The sequence below is a fragment of the Dermacentor albipictus genome, chromosome 7 (assembly GCF_038994185.2).
Source record: "Dermacentor albipictus isolate Rhodes 1998 colony chromosome 7, USDA_Dalb.pri_finalv2, whole genome shotgun sequence".
NCBI lineage: Eukaryota > Metazoa > Arthropoda > Arachnida > Ixodida > Ixodidae > Dermacentor > Dermacentor albipictus.
This window is the reverse complement of record NC_091827.1, coordinates 64,194,154-64,217,147: the sequence shown is the minus strand read 5'-3', so window position 1 is coordinate 64,217,147 and position 22,994 is coordinate 64,194,154. Positions and strand designations below refer to the sequence as shown.

The window sequence follows — 22,994 nt, the reverse complement described above, 5'->3', positions numbered from 1 at the left end:
GCATTTCTTGCATAATAAAAGCAAGCGTAATTCAATTTCCTTTCTCAGTAACTCCTATTCGAACCACTAGGTGGGGCAGCAGAGCGCCCTGCTCCCTACCCCGCTCGAGCGGGTGATCCGCTGGGCTAAAATTCTTTTTTCGCGAGCCGCCCCGCTGGCGCAACGGTGGAGACCGCTCCGCTCCGCTGGCCGTAAACCCGCTGGGCTAAAACTATCTATTAGGGCAAACGCCAGCGCAAGGGGGCAGGGTCTGGCCGCTTGACTCTGTCGTAACGGGATGAGCCATGAGATGAGCAGACGGGCAAATGTGAATGGTCTGCACAGTACGGCCACCTGGTGGCACAGAGCTCAGCCATACACAGTAGCAGCAACGAAGTGTATTCTTCTTTGCGGCTGGTGTGTATTTTTCGCAGGAGTGTAGTCATCAACGCGTTTTTTAACGCGATAGCGTTAAGGAGCTCGTGTCGCAGAAAAGCCGGTGTCGTCGGCGTCGGGTGTCGGCGTTTTGCGGCGTTGACCGTGAGCGATAAATCACGGCAGGCACTCCATCAATAAAAAGCAACTTCCAAGATGGGCTGGGTGGGAATCGAACCAGGGTCTCCGGAGTGTGAGACGGAGACGCTACCACTCAGCCACGATTTCGATGCTTCCAAAAGGTACAAACGCGCCTCTAGTGAATGCGGTGTTGCCTTCGAAACGAGCCGTGGAAAGTTATACTGTGGTGTATATCGGTAATTATGAACATGTAACTTACAGAAGCCGCGATTAAACGAGTAGCGAAGTGCGTTTCGCTGCATTTCTTCTGCGCTTTCCGCACACGGAGAGCCATCTTGCGGCAAACACAGAAGACCCCCTCCTCTCCATGTACGGCGCTGCCCCGACAGATGGCGCGCCACGCGCGCATTGTAGCTGTCGTGGCTCGGACTCTCTCCCCTGACAACGCTTCGCCTTGCTCCCTCTGTAGAATCAAGCGTCCTTCCTTTCTTTAGATCACTATCTCTCTATCTCTCTGCCCGTGCCGATCACGGCGTTTGGCTGGCGTGCATCATTTCCCCCTCCGGGATACCGAGTTCTTTGGTTCGCTCCGCTTGCTCAGGCGCACGTTTCGTTGCTGCGCCGAACGCCGCGTTGCTCGACCATATGGCTCGACGCTCACCGCGTCTGATGCGGGGCGCCTCGTAAGTGATGGCTGCCCTGTAGCCGATTGTCTTACACCCATTGGCGGGTCGACGGGAACGCTATCGCGTTCCACTCTTGAAGGCGAAGCTTAAGCGTCCTCCAATTTTTTTTATAAATGTTTGAAATGTTTTGCACTTGGTTAGAGCAATATTAGCGCTTTGTTTGGCTGGTTAAGCGCTGCGCCAACAAGTGTCTGGACCATGCAGGCCGATCAGGCCACTCACGTACGTCTACGCTAAAGTTCCTTCATTAGCTTGAGTTTATGCCTCCAGTCATTTGCCGAAATGATCAGCCTGCCTGTGGTTACCGGAATACCAGACACGTTCGGCGCTACGACAGATTGCTCGCAACGCACGCTGCTTCGATAGCTCGCGCTTGGAGTCGGCGGCCAAGCGGCTAGCAGAGAGGTCTCGCGCGGGCGTGGGCGGGCTCCAAAACAACCGGAAGTGGACGATGTGACGTCGCATCGTGGCGCAGAACTAGTAAAGGAGGAGCTTAGCCCCGCTCGTTCGGCGAACGAGTTGAGAAGGAAAAGCATGGCCAGGGAGGAGGGTAACTTTTAATCGCTTGTAGCTCTATTAATACGTAACGCTTCACTTAAATTGTGGTGCGAATGTTCTACTTAAGCTGTACCCTACGCGTCTACAAAATTTGTCCGAACCGTTTCAGGGGCCCTTTAAACCGATAGGCTGCATGAAAGTAAGCTCACTCGTTGCTGCTGCCGCAATTCCGCACTCCAGCGTTTTGACAGCGAGTTTCCACGGTCATCGAGTGAATCTGTTCATGTTTGTTGGTGCGGGCGTGTCACCATGTCTGTTAATTTAGTTAGTAAGGGGAATGTTTACAAGTTGATACGGTGGCTAAAACTCCTGTACTTCGTTAGTTCTGTACTAATTTTATATCGCAATCGATGTTTCGCCTTTCGCGTGAAATTGCGAGTTTTTCTCACGTGTTACTTGCTTATCATAAAATGAATCAGGGGCCGAGACCTCGTCAGGCTTTCTTGCCTTTAGTCTTTGCCTCCCACAGCGAAATTTTGCATTCTTCCTACAAAATAAACATGTTTGATTTGATTTGATTTGATTTGAAATTCCTTACAGAAATCAACGCAAGAGTGGAAGACACGTTAGCATGCCTATGATCTCGCGCGCCTCCTTGATCCTGCTTGAGACCATAATCGCACCAGTTATATGAGATTTGTTTCTATCTGGCAGCAAATCTACGCTCTGATAGAATTAAATTGGAGATTCAATGAATCCAGTGCAGGATAAAGTGAACTTGAAGAATCCTAAACTTGGAGAAGAATTAGTTCTACAGCGCAGTAACCGAATGTATTCTTTTTTTTAGAATATACACTGATCACAGCGTGTTTACAGGAGGTATTCAGAGACCTGGATTGGGAAGAATTGGGGATAAAAGTTAATGGAGGATACCTTAGTAACTTGCGATTCGCTGATGATATTGCCTTGCTTAGTAACTCAGGGGACCAAATGCAATGCATGCTCACTGACCTGGAGAGGCAAAGCAGTAGAGTGGGTCTAAAAATTAATCTGCAGAAAACTAAAGTAATGCTTAACAGTCTCGGGAGAGAACAGCAATTTACAATAGGCAGCCAGGCACTGGAAGTCGTAAGGGAATACATCTACTTAGGGCAGGTAGTGACGGCGGATCCGGATCATGAGACGGAAATAATCAGAAGAATAAGAATGGGCTGGGGTGCGTTTGGCAGGCATTCCCAAATCATGAACAGCAGGTTGCCATTATCCCTCAAGAGAAAAGTATATAATAGCTGTGTCTTACCAGTACTCACCTACGGGGCAGAAACCTGGAGGCTTACGAAAAGGTTTCTACTCAAATTGAGGACGACACAACGAGCTATGGAAAGAAGAATGATAGGTGTAACGTTAAGGGATAAGAAAAGAGCAGATTGGGTGAGGGAACAAACGCGAGTTAATGACATCTTAGTTGAAATCAAGAAAAAGAAATGGGCATGGGCAGGACATGCAATGAGGAGGGAAGATAACCGATGGTCATTAAGGGTTACGGACTGGATCCCAAGGGAAGGGAAGCGTAGCAGGGGGCGGCAGAAAGTTAGGTGGGCGGATGAGATTAAGAAGTTTGCAGGCACGGCATGGCCACAATTAGTACATGACCGGGGTTGTTGGAGAAGCATGAAAGAGGCCTTTGCCCTGCAGTGGGCGCAACCAGGCTGATGATGATGATGATGACACTGATCTCTGGTAGGCCGCCCGTACATCAAAGCCTAACATAAACGAACCGATATAAGACATAACTAAAGCTCATTAAGATGTGTAACGTAAGCTTCGTCGTACAGAATATTACATCAAATAAAGAAGAAACTAAGGCTAATTAGAAGGGGACATTTGTTTCGTCACTCTGACGACGTCAAGCATCATCGTCGGAAGTGCGTACAGACGAAGCAGCTATATGCGTACACGTAGAACAAATCGTACTGCCCATTATGTGAGATTGGCACCACGCCATCTGTGCAATGTAAATCGGACAAGTGTGCTCCAAACGGCATGTGTTTTCTTCATTTCAAATATCCAGTTGTTACATCGGAGAAATTAAAATTTATCGAACTTCATTTAAATAAAGGCCGCCTGCCAGTTGCGAGAATGTTTATTTTTGGTAAAATTGATAAAGAGAACATCCTATGGATCTGTCTCAGGTTCAGCCAAGAACACCTCACGGATATTAATGCAGAGTACGTAGTTTGTCTGGGTACTGCTCTTCTATTGGTTGAAACATTTCGTACAAGCTGTGCGAGGCGTGCTGTTTTTTTTGTGTGTGTGTCTACCGTGGTGCAGCTGCCTTCCTTGGCCCATTCTCGGCGGTGACCACTTTTGCTCTGAGCGTGGCCGTAATACTAGGCGCTGTTGCTGTCCGGCAACTCTTTGGTAAGTTGTTCTTGCCAATTCCAATGCCACTCCTCAGGCAAGCCAAAAAAGTGTGATGTAGTAAAGGGTTAAGTCGGGCGAATGTCGCCTGCTTTAAAATGGTAGCTTCCAAGGAGAGAAATAAAGGTACTCGGTATTATGTCAAGAATATTTTTAGCTGACGAAAAAGTTCCTGTGTCTATACTCACAAGCACACAAAAACGCGGCAGCGGTACTAGTAAATAATCAAGAAGAATTATTCAGAGGACTCACGGCTGAGGTGGCTAACGTAACCGAGGCAGAGGAAATTGCTGTCGCACTGGCAGCGGAAGAAGGTTATAGAACAGGAATATCCCTCAATAGTCTAACAGATTCACAAGAGGCGTGCCGCAGCTATATAAGAGGCAGAATTGGTAACGTGGCGCTCAAGATCATCAGCAGAGTTCCAATCGCTGAGGGACAACCCACACATAACATTATCTGGATACCAAGCCACGCAGGGATCAGGGGCAATGAAGGGGCAGGCAGCCTAGCTCGAGGGATGACCAGCCGAGCAGGGACGTCAACCGCCTCAGATGGGCCACATATGAACTACGGGAACAGCTATTCAGAGCTATTAAACCTCTATAAGGAGCTAAGATATCAATATCCCCCACCACATAAAGCATTACCAAAGGAGGAGGCCGCAGGATGGCGGAGACTGCAAACGGGCTCCTTCCCAAACTTACACATACTAAGTAGGATGCTCCCCACGCAGTATAGCGCAACCTGTCCGTGGTGTGGAGCTAAACCAACATTATACCACATTACATGGGAGTGTACAAGAAACCAGGCATTCCACAAACACAAAACACCAAGTGCGGAGCAATGGGAGAGCTGGCTCACCAGGGGCGAGCTAGGGGCTCAAATAGCTCTAATAGCGCACGCGTGCGAGGCGGCCCGGGTCAGTGGAGCCCTGGACTAGGGGCCCATTCATGGCTGAAGAGGACCCAAGCTTCAAGAATGAAGACTTCGGCCTCGACCCGCTAAAACCTTAAAAGAGTCAGTAAAGTTTTCCATTCCATTCCATTCCTGTTCGGGGCCGGCGCTGGGAGCATGGAGTGTGTAAGAAGGCTGAGAATCTTCATAGCGCTGACGAACTAACGTGGTGACGATTTTAGTTTTGTAAAGCAACGCGTAGAAAGCGCTGCAATTTTGCACTAGCTAGCAATTGCCGCGCAGCTTTCTGTCAGCGCCCTCTCGGAACGTCGACAAAATCGCTAGCTTTACATCTTGATTATAGCCTTTCTCGGACCTCTTCCAGCTGCGCCCAAAAACCGGAAGGCATACTTCTACGACAGGATTCACAAGAGATGGCTGCCGCGTTTCGTGATGTTGACATGGTCCGACGGGCTGAGGGGCATCTGTTCCTTCTCTCGCGATAGCCCTATTTTGAGGGTGTACATACCATGCACCGAACAAAAGACAGAAGAGACAGTCAGAAAGTGAGAGAGCGCTGATTTGCAGCTCGCTGAAAGGTGACTTTTGAGGTCAAAGTCAGTGATACTTCACCCTCTCTTACACTCGGTGACTCATGCCTAATTTCTCAAATCTGTTTGTGTATCGAAGCTAACCACGACTAACACTCCTATGGTTCCGGAATCGCTTGGCCATATTTATTTTCCTAATGTTAGCCTCTAGTTCGTCAGTATTTTTCGCGGCATCGTCCTCACGAAAAAAAGAAAGAAAACTCGGCAATTGAAGCAAAAAAAGTCCATGCATTCTTTGGTGTCAGGCATGCAACTAACAGCGCAGCATTCGTCTCCATAAATAACGAGCCGAAAACTAGCATGCAAACCACATAATTGACAATAAGGCACTCCTCCTGCTAACAAAGCGAAGCACCGATAGCGCGCGGCTCATACCTACCCAGGTAAACATTACTATGGTGCAAGCTTGCAACGTGGGCAGCTTGTGACGTCGGGAGTGACGTCACTAGACATATATATATATATATATATATATATATATATATATATATATATATCTATATATATATATATATATATATATATATATATACATATATATGTATATATATATATATAAATATATATATATGTAGTCATATAATGAGAAGCCAACAAACACTTACACCAAGTAAAACATAGGGGAAATTGCATGTGCTTAATAAATGAAATAAAGTAATGATAAATTAATGGAAATTAAAGTGGATGAAAAAACAACTTGCCGCAGGTGGGAACCGAAACCACAACCTTCGCATGTCGCGTGCGATGCTCTACCAATTGAGCTACCGCGGCGGCGTTTCCCCATTCACTTTCTTGGGTATTTATGTGTACTAGTAGAACCGTCTCGTTCTCGTGACGCCTGCGGCAAAAAAGACGTTCCACGTCCGCCGTCAAGGTCTGTGAGTCGGGGCGCTGGCAAACACTCCCAGGGTTCTACTAGTACACATAAATACCCAAGAAAGTGGATGGGGAAACGCCGCCGCGGTAGCTCAATTGGTAGAGCATCGCACGCGACATGCGAAGGTTGTGAGTTCGGTTCCTACCTGCGGCAAGTTGTTTTTTCATCCACTTTATTTTCCATCAATTTATCATTACTTTATTTCATTTATTAAGCACATGCAATTTCCCCTATGTTTTACTTGGTGTCAGTGTTTGTTGGCTTCTCATTATATGACTAATAAATATCGGGTCCCTCGGTTAACCCCCTTTATTCTCGTTCATATATATATATATATATATGTATATATAAAGCACCAGCTTAGCAATTCAATTCATTAATGTTTCAGCACCGCTATGGGTAAGGCACGCATGGTTAGAACCCCAGAGGGGCAGTGTGAATACGAGGAGCGGCGAGGGGAAAAGCAACGGCAGTATGACTAGCAGCGGTGTGCTGCCGAAACTGACGAACATCGTTCTCAAGAAGCTCAGCGCGAGCGCCATGGTCCTAAACATTGCGTACCTACTCCAGTCGTTGCAGTGGTAGTTTACAACAGCTGTGCTGGAGATCCTCTTTCGCGGGCCCAGGGTGACGAGTGAATCTTTTTTGATAGCGAAACGGATTGCGATAAACAATCGATTTAGAGAGCGCAGGCGACGCAGGCCCACGGATTAGAGGATAGGAGCAGATCAAGAGGGCGATTTGAAACACCAGCTACGGCACGTTGCAAAGGCGTTACTGCAAGGCGGTTGGGCGCCTCTGCCATTACAGAGGTAAAGGCACCGAACGAATCAACAGATGGAGGAGTCGGATGTGTCGTGCTTGGGATGGAAGCTACAGTGGGGCATTTGCTAGGCAAACGCAAATTAACAGCGAGCGGCAGCAAAACTGAAATAGTGGGCCAAAGGGTCGTAATATAAGGGCGTGACCATATATTGATGTTAAGGACATGGCAGCCACCGCTTCATCTTTATTTTTCTCTTTTGTTTCGGAAGGCAAGGTGTTCGTTGCAGACTTCATATGGGTTTCGTGTTTGTGGCATCTAGCTACCTTTGTATTTAGCCTTTCAACCAAAGAAACAATTTTGTTACTTTGGAATGTCGTAATGAGCCACAAATGGCATGAATATGTAGGTATGAACGAAACGAGAATTACTGAAAACAAAGAAGAATCAAAGTAAACGGGAATTACTCGCGAAGTAGGTAAGGTTAACGGTACGAGTGTAATTACTGCCAATGCAGTCGAAAGCTAACCGCATTGCTTCATAGACTACACTGCCGCCGGGATCGGCCTTCTTGCAAAAGAGAAAAACAAAGGAAAAAAGATAGGCGTGTCATCCAAAGGTGACGCGAAAGACGAGAATGTTGACGTATATGCACGGCAAAAAGAACAGATAATGAAAAAAAAAAACTTGACATAAGTACAAGATATAAAGGGCCCGGGAAACACTGTATAACGTCTGACAATGGAACGAAGACAATAGCACAAATATATCACGCAGTTATGCGACATTACATAATTGCCGCGTTGTGCCAAATGACCAAGGTGACTACAACGAACAGATGGGATTAACCGTTAAGTTACGCGAGCGTGTTGCGTTTACAAGACATTGCATTTCCTCTGCAGAATTCATCAATAAAACATTTGGTTTCGCTACGCACTCACATTGAATAAACATAAACACGTGTTTCAACACACCCTAACTATTTAGGTTAATTTTCTCCGAATAGAGACTCCAACAGTGCACGTTGGAGCTGCTGCATTTTTATTTTATCCGCGTTCGAACGATGTCTGCTCAGTGGGCAAGTGTAGTATCGCTTCGCGAAGAAAGCAGACGACGGAAAGCAGGGGGGATTCATTCAGTTCTTGCTCCAAATGGCGACGCCGTCTGCACTTTTTTTTTATCGAGGTTGTTACCGCAGCCACAGCTCGCGTATTGAAGCCGATATTCAATGCGATAGTACTTCGACTTTGCCTTTTTTAACGTCGACCATGTTTGACATCTCTCTCTCTCTCTCACTCTCTCTCTCTCTTTGTGGGTTTGTTGCCTCTTTGCGGATACGTTTAGAAGAGAAGGCTTGTTACGTTTCTAGTGTATTGAGTCGCTATTGCTTCAACAGCTTCTACTTAGTGAGAAAGAAAAAAAGAAAGGAGGCAGACAATACTGTGCACGTGGGTGATTATTCTTGTAGTCAGCGGCGTGTTTTTATCCATGCTTGCCGTATTTTTCTTATCGCAGCACAAGTAATTACAGTTGTCGCCCATCGTTTTTTCATGCACCTACTCGATGTCTTTCGTGGCACAGAAACTTGACGGCGAATTTAGAAATTTGTTAAATATCGTTCCGCCAACCGTATTCCCTTGCACTAAGAATGGTGCTCTTTGATTACAGAGACCGATAATCGCGTCAAGACTTGCTGAGGACGGCCTGTTATTTGTTGAAAGGTAGGTGTATAATGTGAATGGCTTTTCTTAACGCAATGCTTCACATAGAGCAAAAGCCTGCAGGCCTGTGTTGATCATGCTCACTGAGAATGAGAGATCTTTGAACTGCTGAGCACATATCTATGCCCATGGCAACGCGAATTTAGCGGTAACATTTGGCTAGGCAAAATAACGTGGCTGAACGAACAAAATAACGAAATATGTAACTGAGATCTTTGTGTGCCCCTGCGAAATATGCCGCTGAAGATGTATGCAGTGTACTGCGCACTGAATAACATTGCGGTTGCCCATGAGACGGCACGTATTACGACACAATTTATTTGACGCAGTATGTGACCACAATTTACACTGCGCCCACGTTTTGAGTTTTGTTATGTCTGCATTGTATTCTTGAAATACACTGAATAAGATTACATAGAATAACTACTAACAAGCGGCTTTTATGTTTACATTGTTATCCGTGTGTTCTGGAGTAGTGTCCAGTAATTCCGGACATGTGCAACCAACTTCAGAGTCGCACTCTATTTGCAAATGAAATCAACCTAGTAATTTAAGAAACTTAAGTCTCGTTCAGTCACGTTTTTCTCGTACTAACCGGCAACAAACGTTTGCTTCGCTCAACTTTGACACTGTATCTCATGTCATTATGTTTTGCATGATGTGCCAGTTGACGATGTATAGCTACGGTAACAGTGTGTTGCATTGTGTTTTACGATATTTGTTCTAACTCTATCTTAACCGTACTGTTATACGCGCCCTCCCTACTGTGATCTAGTGTGAGATAGGCAGTATTGGTAAACAAAAGAATCAATAAATAAATCGTTAAAAACAATAGAGCGAGGCGAGTACACTGGTATGATACACACTTATTTTAATTATATTTTCATTCTGAATTGCAATGTAAGGCTGTTCATCAATTCCTTGATAAGTAACAACAGAAAAATGAAAAAAGATACACTGGTTGTTGTAAACATTAAATCTTTAGAAATAGCAATTTTTATACATCAGAACATTTTCTTACCCCAGTGTTGAACCATCCTTTTAGGTACCAAGGCGTCACGTGTGGAATGCCAGCGTACCCGATATGTCAAGTTTGACCGCAAAGAGCCGGACCCATACTGTTCGCGCCTACCTCGCGGCGAGATCTGCACTTCCACAGTACTGTAAATAAACACTGCTTTTAGCAAATATATATATATATTTTTCGATGCACTAGTTTAATCACTGCGTCTTTTTGGGCCGGGACAAGGCATAATCGCGATACACTTGGCAGTTTAACCCAAATGGTAAATTCACGCCAAGAAGCTTTCCATCCCGCGAGGAGGGGCGCGATTGTCGGCGACAAAATGGGCGCATTCAAACCGGCATTCTCGTCACGCTCGACGAAATGTTTGTTGCCGCCCGCTAATGTTCACGGGACGGGCTGAAACTCGCAAGATCACTTCTCGCGGCTTTGTTCCGGATTCATGGTTAGTGCCAGAGTGTATACTGCGTACGCGTCCATGTGAAACAACAAAATACACTGCACACACAACCATCGCAGGTATGACATCACGTGGGCAAATGCGGCAGCAGCTTCCACAAAATTACGAATAGCCACTCGCGTCTCGTTTCGTTCCGCGCCACTTTAGCGTCGCAAACACTCGCACTATGGCTACGGCGACGCCACGCCAGCCAGCAGCACCGCGTCGAACGCGTGCTCACCGCTACAGCGGGTGCGTGACAGTGCTGTCGGTGTCGACTCAACTACGTATAGGGAAGGACGTCGGTCGTTCTCACCAGTTGCATTGCACCACACCTACGTGGCAGGGCAGGATGAACCACTTGTCTATTCGCACGTCAACGAATTTCGCAAATGATCGGAGTGATGACGTTTTTGCTTCTACGCAATCATACCACAGAAAATAAAAGACATTTGGGCTGAAGCTCCCCAGTGGGGAATTGTCACATAGCGCGTAGCCTTGTTCTTTGTGATCGTTAATTTAAAATTGGAAACGATAACAACGTCAACGAACACTGCGCGCACTGTAACAATCTCGCCAGTAAACTCATTTTTATTACCGATGTGGTGTTCGGTAAAATAAAAACACTGCCTCGATGATTTGGCAAGACCTGTAATGATCTGTCGAAATGACCAACTTTTGAGTTATGATAAGTAAGGTTTCCGTAGAATGATGCACACTACATGAAACTTCCCAGTGGGGAGCTCTTGCCCCAACTTTTGTTTTTGCATTCAAAACTCCTCCTTCGGATGGGTTGTGTTTTTTATAGTCTTTGTTTTGTCTTGCATAATTTTTCCGTTGGTGAGCGCGTTGGCGGGTAAATTATGGCACGAAAAGGAAAAAGAAGAAAAACACTGTTACAAGAGACACCCTAATGAAAGAGGAGTCCAGAATGCAAAAATAAACACAGTTAAAAGCTTCAAAAGCTTCTAACTGTAGTTGTAAACTCGCTGCTGGCATTTCCGCGTGTACCTTGTCCGGTGAAAGCTCTCGCTTGCGTTTCAACTGCGCTTCCGTAGGAGGGCTGTGATTTGTATACGTTTGCTAGCCACATACTCACGTCTACTTCCCTCGTCACTGGGTAGCTTTTAGGGCGCGGCATAGTTAGAGAATTGTCACATTTAGAGCAATAGACGCTACGAACGAAACACAAATTGTTATTTTCAGGCCTGTGATGCGACGCAGGCTTCGGCCGGTTGTGTGTCGGCACCTGGTGGCTCGCGTCCAAGGTTTCTGTGCCTGCAAGTAGGGGACGATAAGCGCACTAAAGTTTGCGTATTCACAGAAATTCCACATGTGGAAAGCTAGATTGCGCTACGAGCTTTATTTTTTCGGGGGAGGGGGCGGCAAATGGAAGGACAAATGGAACGGAGCGGAAAAGTAATGCCGGGCACCTAGCCAAGTAATGCTACGCATTAAAAACGCCATTTATCAATGCAATTTACGACTTACCGAGATACGAAATGCACTGATGCCGCAACACCCACGCACTAAGTTTTCACAGCCAGAAGTGCTACCCATGGTTGTTCTTGGACCGTTCCTCGTTTTACACCGGCTGGCCAACTGAACATGTCACTGTCAGAGTGGAGGGAATCGTTTAAAGTATTAGCTGCTCTTATCTCTTGCTCAATTGCTTGCTCTGCTCTCGTTCTTCCTCAGGTTTTTGCGCAAATTCCTGCCGTTGGCACTGGGTGCGTTCGCACAGCAGCGCTTGGATGCGCTGGAGAAGGTGCTGCTTAGGCGCACCTTGAATGGTGGAAACGAAAGTGATGCCGGAGTGCGCTTCCACCAATTAGAGAGGAAAGTTCTCGGTCGCGATTCCCTACAAGAACAGCAGTTGCCTTGCTAGTTGAGGCTCGAGCTGGTTGCCTAAGGACCAAAAACATACCGGAGCAAATATTCGCAATTAGATGAGCCATGTGTGTGATACAGCGAGAATCCGGAGACCACTCGGCACATTCCTAATGGAATGCGAAGGAATTCCACCCACCGAGACCAGTACGTATGGTACAACTTCCAGAAGCGCTTGGATTTAAAGAAGTAGAAAGTATCAACCGGTCGGCAGTCGAGATACGCAAGAGTCATTTGAGCTGCGGTGGGAAAGAAAGTAGGGAAGAGACAGGACCGAATGCATTAGAGGCATAGGCACGGGTTCAAGGTAGTTAGAGAATATTAAACAGGTGTATACAAGAATGCTAGAAGGAAAAGTATTGATAGCGTACCTGACTAACTCAAGCAGGCCAGGGGACGATTTGTCTCCGTACCGTTTCAATGAGGATGCCAATAAATAGGAATCATCATCATTATATTCATCATCATCGTCACCTACCGGGTGGTGGGGCACACCGGCTGCACCCGCGCTATCGAGGACAAGAAACTTGCCAAACACCGCCATTACAAAATATGGCATTCTGGCAGAATATGACGCTGCCCAGAAATGCATCTCCTGCCATATATTTCTTCTCTGGTCTGGCTCGCTATGCTATCAGCCTGTTGTGCAATCGCGTTTGCGATCGCTTAGGTGAGTTTTTACTTCGCTAGTTACTTCGGTAGTACCTTGCGTATATGTCCCTGCATTAGGCAATAGCCTCATCATGCGGAGCAGATAAGTTGCTAATCCGAAATTCTTGTCTTTGACGTCGCGTTTGACCGACTCGCTGTTTGAGCTCAACTACAAAAGGGGCACCAAGCGAGAAACATTGTGTGGGCACCGTATTTGCACGAGAAAATCGAAATATAGCTCTCTCTTGATGAGTGCGTTGTTACCTGGCTTTTTTTTATTGCCTCTACCTCGGGGCTCGCTGTTCGTCATCGGTTCCATGCCGCAGACTTTTGTGGATTTATATCATCAACTTTAGACGCTGTGTCTTTGCTGTCTCTCCGCCTTTTTCATTCCACCTTTCTCCCTTACCCAGTGTAATGTATCCAACCGGGCACGTCCTTGGTTAACCTCCCTACCATTGCCTTTTCGTCTCTCTCTCTGTGTGTGTGTGTGTGTGTGTGTCTTTGCGAGCAGACTACCGAAGCCACTCAGGTATGTGCATGAACAGACATGCTCCATGCTGCTGTGTCACCTAGTAAACAACGTGTGTCGCTGTGTATGTACCACTAGATTTGTGCCTGAACACGCAACTTCGAGAATGGGCATGTGCAACTGAGTAGGTGTCAATCACTATATGCGCCCATCCTTGGCCAGTCACCAAGAGTCAATGTGCACATGCGACACGATCTGTATCAAGCCCTAGGTGTACCAACGCAAACCTGCATCTGTTGGCTACTGGTGAATCGGACAGTATCATGGCGGATATATTAATGCGAAGGTAATATGCGCGCGGAATGCAAGTACCAGGAAATGGCCTTCATAAGCCCTGAACGCTAATCCACAAGACAGTGCCCGTAAATACACATCTCTTCCACCCAGTAAAAAAAAAAATAGCCCGATAGAAAACTTTGACATATAGGGTGCGATCTTGTACGCGTTCCAAACTCGAACGGAGGCGGTCCGTTCTTTCCGTCGCGAAATTGGCGGTCCAGTCCGTTGCGTTCGTCCGATAGCAGACAACACGGAATGATTGACAGCAGATATCACTTCACAATTGACGTCATGGCGTTCTTCACTGTTCAAACTGACCGACCGTGTGCGGCTCGGTGGAACGGACCGCCTCCGTTCTATTTTGGAACGCGTACAAGATCGCACCCATAATGTCGGCTCACAGTTATCTCTAATGAACGCTTGTTACATAATATGGTTTAATTTTTAATGAACACATTTTGTAAGACTACGACACGCAAGAATATGCTGCAGAACTGTGTCGAACCTTACAAGTTCTTAGAAGATGTCCGCAGCTCCTTCCAGTAAAACAAAACACGTTTATTTACAACTCACTTTTGATTCTCACCTGCAATATTGTCATTTAATTTGTGGCAACTGTACCCGAAAAACGCTAACAAACATTATACTATGCAGGAACATGCTTTGCGAACAGTTGTTAACTTGTGCTGCTGCAATTAGACTAGACGATCTCTTTGAACATACAAGGTAAAAAAGTCATTGTTCTCTGTAGTTATCTATTTCTATTTCTTTTGTAAAGCTGAACTTCACAAATGGTATAACAACCTGCGTGACAGTGCTAATGTGTGGGAAATATATGCATTGGGTAACACAAGACATAGCGAATATTGGCACATACCAGGTGTACGCACAAAGTCTGGTTTCTGAAAGCTGGCCATCTGTCTACCCCACACACCTATTAAATGCCCACTAACTGAATACCGCTTACGCCTTCTTCCTAAAGTAAACCTGTGTACTTTATGTACTTATTCATGTGATTAGCTTAGCTGTATTTAACTATTTTCCATTTTGCATAGCGACCATGACTCATTGCGTTGTATCTAATCCATAACGTAGATTTTCTTTCTCTGCTAGCTTGGTCGTTTCTCCAAGTTTCGTACTACGCACCTGTTGCTGCTGGATGAAGAGGAGTTGGGGCCAGTCAAGCTACTGTTCACGCAGCTTTATTCACTTGTTCGTCATCATAATTTGAGCAATCTCTGCACATTTCTGGGGGAAAATAATTACCTTTAACAGTAAATACCAACACCGACTCCGCAGAAACATCGCTAATTTGATCGCTTTTCCAATAACTTTTTTCACAGAAAGGAATTGAATTACCTCAGTTCAACTGTGAATGTTCCGGGAGGAATAGCTGCGGTTTTCCTCTATATAATTCAGCCCTCCTTTGCGAAGAGTATTTGTTATAAAATTGCACGAAAGCGGTTCACTAGTTTTATCTCGGACAAAAATTAAAATGTCGTCTGCATACGCTGTAATCTTTATTTTATTTTCACGTATCACTCGATGACCCCCGGCACATTAATGCTAAGAATTTCTGCAACATTGGAAGAGGGCATATTCCTGAAGAACTCATCCATGTATTTTAATAGGCACGGTTAAATTGCCATTGACTGTAGTTACACTAGAGTTCGCTGACTGATTTTCATGTGCAACTGCTTTCGAACCAAAGCGCAAAGCGCAACAGTTGGTTGTAACAAGTTATGTCTCGCTATACTCGATATATAGTCGCGAAACGTACTGACAGGCTACAAGGACGAAATATAAACTAGAATGATAAAGCGTTCGCAAAATTTGTCGCCTTCTAGCATTACCTCCTATCATGAGAAACCATCAATGCTGCTCAAGCTTGCACATTTGCGTTTGGGAACGAAATTCTTCAAGAAAATGCCAATGGGAAGGATGCTCAGAGAATGCAGTAAAGTTTCCTCCTTTAACAGATAACTTTTATCATAATTTGTCAAGAGAAATTACCACAAGGAACAATACTCGAGTTTAATACTAGCGAAAATACGTCATTCTTTAGTTTTATGGCAAGACCTACTTCACACCTGTCCCATCGCTTAGCTCATTACTGCGCGTTAGTAGAAGAGGCTCTTGCGACATCGTAAACTTACAACGTAAGTTCCAGGGCAAGTGTTTGATGCGAAGCATTCGTTGCCTCATTCCAGGCACTTTGCGGTACATCGGTAGGTAGGTATTGCCTGCCTTGCCAAACTACGGACCTCTGTAATAAAGGTAAATGCACGACCGACAATGGAGTCAAACCTGACACTTCGAAAATTAAAAAAGAATTGTGGGGCCTTACGTGCCAGAACCACGATCTGATTCTGAGGCACGCCGTAGTGGGGCACTACGGCGTGCCTCATAATCACAGTGTGGCTAAATTATCGGTCTTTAATGAGCGTGGCCATTGTGGGAATCTGTCGCTAGAGGTATATGAAGGCGAAGCTCTTCTTTAGGAACTTCGCAGGGTTTTCGCGACCGCGAGGGCTGCGTGGATGTTCTCTAGCCGAATAGACCGACCAATGACAGTGGAGGACGCGCGCGACATCGCCGCTCGGTTGCTTGCACCACCACTAGATGGCGGTTTCCTGGGCGAATCCGCTCACGAGAAGACTACAAATGAAGCTGTGCAGGGTGACATGGGCTAGACTAGATTTGAAGTGAGGGAACCTCGCAGTAAAAAGAGTATGAAGAACGGCTGAGGAATATGGAAGAAAGTAAATGGGCTGGGAGAGTGTTCAGTTATCTGTACAGGAAAAACATTGACTCACATTGAAGGAAAAGAACTAGGAAGCTTACCGTTAAGTATGCGGCCTGTAGGGCGAGCAACACAGCAACAAAGAAGGTCAAGCGGAAAGTCAGAGAGGCTGAAATAATCTCATGGATGGAGGCAATGGAAAAGAAACCTGCCGTGAGTAACTACTTGAGAGGAAAAAACGAAACCAGCAAGGAAACCATTTATGATAACTCAAAGGGAAGCTCATTACTTTTCGAAGCGAGATCGGGATGCCTTAAAACGCGCACCTATAAAGCAAGATATAAGAAGGAAGAAGAAGCATGTGCTTGCTGCGGTAAAGCTAGGGAAAACGAATGCCCTGCTAAATTCTTTTTTTCATTACTTTTAAATTAATTATTACTCATTCAACAGCACCTTCCTGATTTTATTTTAGCCGGTAATTCGACCCTATTAAATGCTATTCCCATAGACATTAGGAAATTTGTGCTCTATATTATTTTGGAATAATCTACCCATTTCTTGGCCAATCCCCTATCGTGGGTAGGAGCCACACGGGCCACAGGCTACAACAACTACAGCAACCACGGAGCATGTTTTATTAGAATGTGACGACGTCTACCCAGCGGTCGATTTAGGCACCACTGGCCTCCTTGAAGCCCTTGAGTTCCGCGGAAGCAGTGGTAAAGCAAACATGTCCGCAATAGGCTTTAGTAAGAGGTGATTGGAGGATTGGTGGAAGAAAAGTAGGGAAACGACAAAAGACGCAGACGTACAAAAGCACAGTTCGCATTATGGGACCCGAAAATTTGGGCGTCGTAGTTCATAGTGTTTTTTTTATTGTTTATTCTAGGTAGGACATTAGGCAGTATAATAGCAATATAGTATAGTATAATAGCAAGAGCTCGGTGGCGCAACCCACCGCCCCATTCCAAAGAGGATGCTTATAACATCCATCCATCCATCCATCCATTCATCCATCCATCTGCAGAGGCAAGCGAACATATAGTGACTCAAACTGATCCAGCAACAAGAAAGAAGCCTGATGTGTAAATTTCGAGTGAGTGAGTGAGTGACGAAACTTTGTTGTGAACGCCTGCAGAACGGTTAGCTTTCCCCTGTTAGGGAGGCGTTACCGTGACGCGGCCATGACGTCTTCGCGGCGTGTGGCGCCTCTACTTCGGCCGCGGCCGCACTATTCCCTTTGGTCGACCGCGCCTGCCCCTCTTTTAGGGTGGCAGCCTCCCTCCGGTTTCGCTCGGTCGTTGCCTTTCGAGGGCCGCCGAGATCTGCTGGACGGCCTGGGTTTGGACATCTTGGTCATAGCATCTCGGCGCGGCCTCGTGCCGCGGCGGGATCGTTGTTATTGTTGCAGCTTCATGCGGATTCTTAGCACAGTCCCAAAGGATGTGAGCTGCAGTGGCTCTTTCCTTTCGGCACACACAACACAGATCACTTTCATAAACACTTGGACACACGTGCCTCATCAGCACCGGGGTGAATAACGACCCCGTTTGAAGTTGTCGGTATAAAACTGCCTCCTTACGGGTCAAGCCCGGATGAGGTGGCGGCATAGTCCTTCGCTCTAGTCGGTACCATTTCACAATTTCATTGTAGGAAGTCATTTTGTCCTTAGTTTCCCACCACCACGACGGGTCGGCTGTAGTAGCAGTGGCACGGTTGGTTAGTCCTCGCGCCGCCGCGTTCGCCGTCTCGTTGTGGTTGGCGTTGCCGCAATCTTGATTCCCAAGCCGGGCAAGCCAATTTCAAGTGGGAAATATCATTGTGAAAATGCAGAAAGAAATGTAGCTAACATCACTGCCACTGGTGCAACCTACCGGTGCAAAAATTCGCGACAGCTTGACGCATGTATGCTGCCGCAAAAATCAGGATATCCCTCTTTCACTATGCCGTGCCACATGATCTGATTCTGATTTTGGCACGTAAAGTCTCATAATAGGATAAATTTAACGCTTCTACCATGACGCGATGTGCCACATGTAAGGCGATGACAATGCTCAACCCTCTTAGAGGTTATGAAGAATGGCGCCCAACAGCGCCTCAAGCGAACACGTCTCCCTCTGTGTTCTGTGAACTACGAAGACAAACAGTAGTGGTGTATGGAAGGCAATTTTTAACAACTCACCACTTTCGTACTAGACTACACATTGCAGAAATTAAACATTCGCCGTCAACATATCGCTAATTATAGGCAATCAAAGCAAAGAGCCCAGAAAGTTGCGCTTACATCGATTCCCCCAGTCCGCATATTTTCTTTTTTCTCATGTGACTTTCAAAATAATAACTTCACCCTTCCGAAGCATCTTTCTTCTTTTCTTTTTTTTTACGTTGCCCACATCTCTCTCCTTTCATTTGCCTTATGCTGGGTGTATAAACGTGGTTCTTGTCTGTGGCTCTAATGTTCATTTTCTTTCTTTTGTATTTGTCGGCTACGCCTTGCTTACCGAAGGCGTATGAAGCGAAGACCCCCAGAGTGTTTCCGCTTACAAGTGAAGATTTCGCGCAGGATCTTCAACTGTGCATCCGGCCATTCGCGCAAGAGCTGCGGCAAAAAATAACAACAGCCGCCATCTTTCTCGCACTGCGCGACACGTACTCCAGGGTTCGGTAGCCGAGGCACGGGCTCGCGCATCTCGCAACGAGGCACTTCGCAGCTACTCCGGCTACGAGCACCCCGAACCCCGGACGAGAATACGAGGAGCTTCTCAACATGGGAAGCGCGACGAAACGGGCGACCGTAAACGCGCCGGCGTGTCATTAGGTCGTTACGAAGCCATTAGCGGCGGGCCTCCGGGAACGAGAGCGTTTCCCCTTGCGGACTTCCAGAGAGGAAGATCTGCGGTTGATCCCTGTTGCCCTCCCCTAAGTCGTCATAATCGCGTTCCTTCCACTCTAGCCTCCTCTCACCCACAGGCGACGCCACTGTCGGCCGGGACGGCTCGCAGAAGTACGCACTGCTCCTCGGAAAACAAGCCGCTAATCTTAGCAACCCTCGACTCACCGCTGCTGACACCCCTCGTCTCTTAACGTAGCACCATTTCCTCCCAAGGATCCGAGTGCGCGTGTACTTGACTACGTGAAGCACTTACCACGTAAGGGCTAAGCCATTCGCACTTCATGAGAGAATGAAGAGAACGATACAAGTGCTGGGGAAAGGGCCTGCTCCGGCATGCATTGTCATCTTGAGGTGAAAGTGTTGGTCAGGTACATATAGAGATGGAATAAGAAAGTCTCAATGTATGAGGACCTGAGGGAGAGGAAGAAAAAGAAGCGCGGCTCGGCCCCCTTGATCATTGTCGCGGGAGTCATTAATTGCTTCTTCTAAATTGGGACAATGTCCATTCAGCGAGTCATTCTGTCGGCATTGTGGCTGCTACAATGCGCTGTCTTACATTTAGTACCTATTTTTCCCGCGGTATTCTTCCATAACGTGACGTGGTGTGCCTCCGATATCAATGTCTTTCTCGTCTACCTCTATATCGGAGCACCGCAATAAATTAGCCTAAACAATAGCACTTTTGGGACAAGTAGGTCAATGTTACTGTAGTTAGAAGCTTAGACAAGGATATAGCGTGTTATTCATCATATATGTGTGTTTAAATTGAAACCAAGCAGCTGAATCAGAAAGAAAAACATTTATTTTTTATTTGGCACTGTTGTCGAACCCTTTATTTTTTATTTACTTATTTATTTACAACATACTGCCAATCCCATAAGGGATTATTGCAAGAAGAGCACAAGGTCAAACAATGAACATAATAAAGTCGTAGTAAATGTGTGAAAAATAAACGAGATACAAATACATATTCTGAATAGCAAACACAGTAAGTAGCAACACCGAAGTGCGAAATCTAAAGAAGGGTTCAATAGGTACATCTATACATTCTATCAGTATTCACAGAAACGTTGCAAAGAAGGTTAGCAATTGATCAAGTGGCAAAGGTGCGCAAGAGTTAAATTTCATAATCGAGAACCCAGTAAGTAACTTTCACGAAGAGACAAGATATGTGTAAGCGAGAAACTGTTACTGATAGCGGAAGTGAAACCATACCGCTACCTTATGGAGAGCGAAAAGAAGAGTTTTTAAAACATTCAGTTGGAAAACGATATTCCTTCAGGTTGTACGAATGCTTAAGTCGTGTTATGCTGGTGTTCGCGAAGGTATGTACTTGGAGCTATTTACGTTTAACTTGTTATGAATTAACTGGTGCAGTAACTTCAACCATGCAAGCATGGCTTGGTTTTAGATCGTGAGAATCCTGGCAGTTTTTAGTAGAGCATTAGGAGAATATGTGAGTCGATATTTGGAGAAGAGGAATCTGATTGCTTTTCTTTGCACTCCCTGCAGCACGTTAAATAATTTGTTAGTCGACGGAAACCAAGCTGAGATTGCATATTCTTGGGTTGGTCTTAAGAGTGCATTATTATTTTCGCGTGGAGCTTGGTGTAGGCGCTGCTTAAGACAGAAAAGTTGACTTAGGGCCGCTGAAGCAATATGATTAACGTAGGAGTCCCATCTAATGTCAGACGTTACTGTTAGACCAAGATGCTTGTGCTCTGTGACTGCTTTTATGGGGTCATCGTTTATGGTGTAAGGAAACTCCCGCACATGGTGTTTTCATGTTCTACTCAAAAGAACGATATTTTTTTTTTGCATTGGGAGTCATTTGCCACTTCGTACACCACACAAAGATTAGCTTGAGCGCATCGCTTAGAATTACATGGTCATCTGGTGAAGTAATTTCTTTATACAGTATGCAGTCGTCAGCGAATAGTCTTATGTGGACGTGAACGTCAGTGGGCAAGTTGCCAATTCAAACTAAAATTTGGTGGCGTTATTTAGAAATATTCAATATCGTTTATCAACTACGTTCCGGTGACTACTACGAAGTTAGGTTCGACGCTAAGAAGCAGGAATTCAAGCGAAGTTAATTTTGGCAGTATGCTGCGCTCACTTAAGTTAGCAAAGCTTATTTCTCGGTCCGTTGTGCGCTGTGGGGCCGTAATGCACGTCTCTCTATTTCTACGTTTTCTTTTAGAACTAGACGCGTCAGGTTGGTTTTCAAGGAGGGTTGCCTTGTTGCTTTGAGTGTACCATCAGTAAGTGTTCCCATGTATGCGAAGTTTATCGCACGCAAAAGAGACTTTAGCTCCCGCATTTTTCTTTGTTTTCGCGATGTCCACGAGTTTTTTTCTGATGTCGTGCGCAGGGACTAATAATCCTCTCCAATCGAGAAGATCACCTTTTTTGGTTTATATAAGTTTTTTTAGGATCTTTCCATTACCACGGAAGTCTATTAATTTCATCATAATGGGCCTAGTTTTCCAAGCTACTGACTTTCCAACTCTGTGGATTCGCTCTATGGTTATTGGTTGAAGTTCTCGCTACTGGTTGAGTGCTCTCGACGATTCTGTCATTAATAATTCCTTCAAGGGAGTGCTAGTTCTAACTAGCTTCCTCTGGGATGCCGCAAACAATGAGGTTGCATTGTCTTGTTCTGTTTTCTAGGTCGTCTATCTTGACTTCTACTCAATCTGCTCATGCTTTAGGTGTGCCACCTGGTCAACGTAGGGCAAAATCTTGCTTTCTAGAGACGTTAATTTTTTCTCCAAGTTTGGCTTTGATAGAATTTACTCGGTTTTCCTTAACATGTTCTCGGTCTTCAGCAACTTGTTTTAATTGCTCAGTTAACTGTGCCGCGTCAGGACCAGGGTTCGTCTCGACATCCCCAGCCAAAATCACTATTTAGTTTAGGTGCAGCGACAGGTCATGTAGAGCCGGGCCGTGCAGCCTAGGCCAGGACAGCACGATCGAGCAAATATCGTTCGAGCGGAAGCATTCACCGAAACGGTTGCTCACCTGCACGAGGTCAAGCATGGGTTCACTCTGCACGTACTGCTGTGCCACCGGGCCCTACGACGAGCCCAGGCAGGATTCCATGTTTTGTAGTACACTACGAAGCGACCGCAGCGCCACCGTTGTGCCATCAGATGCGGCGTCCGTGCGCAGACCCGTCTAGCACCGTGGTCGAGGCCGCCACTCACCTCCCGGAAAGATCGGCAGCGCAGTGTAGTTGAGCAGATGGGCGATGTAGTGGTCCGATGTCGACGCACCGTTCCGTGCTGCTGGTATCAACACGAGTGCGCCGATAAGCTGCACGAGGTAAAAAAAAAAGGTTCACTCTACATCTCTGTTGTGCCACCGTGCCCTGTAATATACGAGGCGATCATTTTTGTAAGCGTCATCAAATTTTCAAATATCGCCTGTGGCAGATAGCATAATACTTCTCCGTGAGGTGTGATATTCGAAGTGGCGGACATTGCTACCGCATGAAATCGAAACGCAGTTCAACTAATTAACGAACACTCTCTAATTATCAGCCTAATTAAGTACTTACTGGCACACATTG

General features: G+C 46.0%; 2 protein-coding genes across 3 annotated transcripts in view; one reads left to right on the top strand and one right to left on the bottom strand.

The window, feature by feature from the left end:
* LOC135904792 (protein Skeletor, isoforms B/C-like) overlaps positions 1-10,181 on the top strand; it is a 31,802-nt gene extending 21,621 nt beyond the window's left edge. The window contains exons 8-10 of the mRNA XM_065435769.1: positions 4,011-4,100; positions 8,917-8,969; positions 10,015-10,181. Of these exons, the coding sequence (XP_065291841.1) occupies positions 4,011-4,100; positions 8,917-8,945 (119 nt within the window). The 3' untranslated portion in view covers positions 8,946-8,969; positions 10,015-10,181. The remainder of the gene's footprint in view (positions 1-4,010; positions 4,101-8,916; positions 8,970-10,014) is intronic.
* LOC135904793 (uncharacterized) overlaps positions 1-22,701 on the bottom strand; it is a 173,258-nt gene extending 150,557 nt beyond the window's left edge. Inside the window, exon 1 of one of the 2 annotated variants that reach the window (XR_011507427.1) lies at positions 22,445-22,701. Coding sequence is in view for 1 of the 2 variants with exons in the window: in XM_065435770.2 (XP_065291842.1) it covers positions 22,445-22,572 (128 nt within the window). In the remaining variant the exon portion in view is untranslated. The remainder of the gene's footprint in view (positions 1-22,444) is intronic. The other variant, XM_065435770.2, reaches the window with a different exon arrangement.
* Positions 22,702-22,994: the final 293 nt, after the last annotated feature.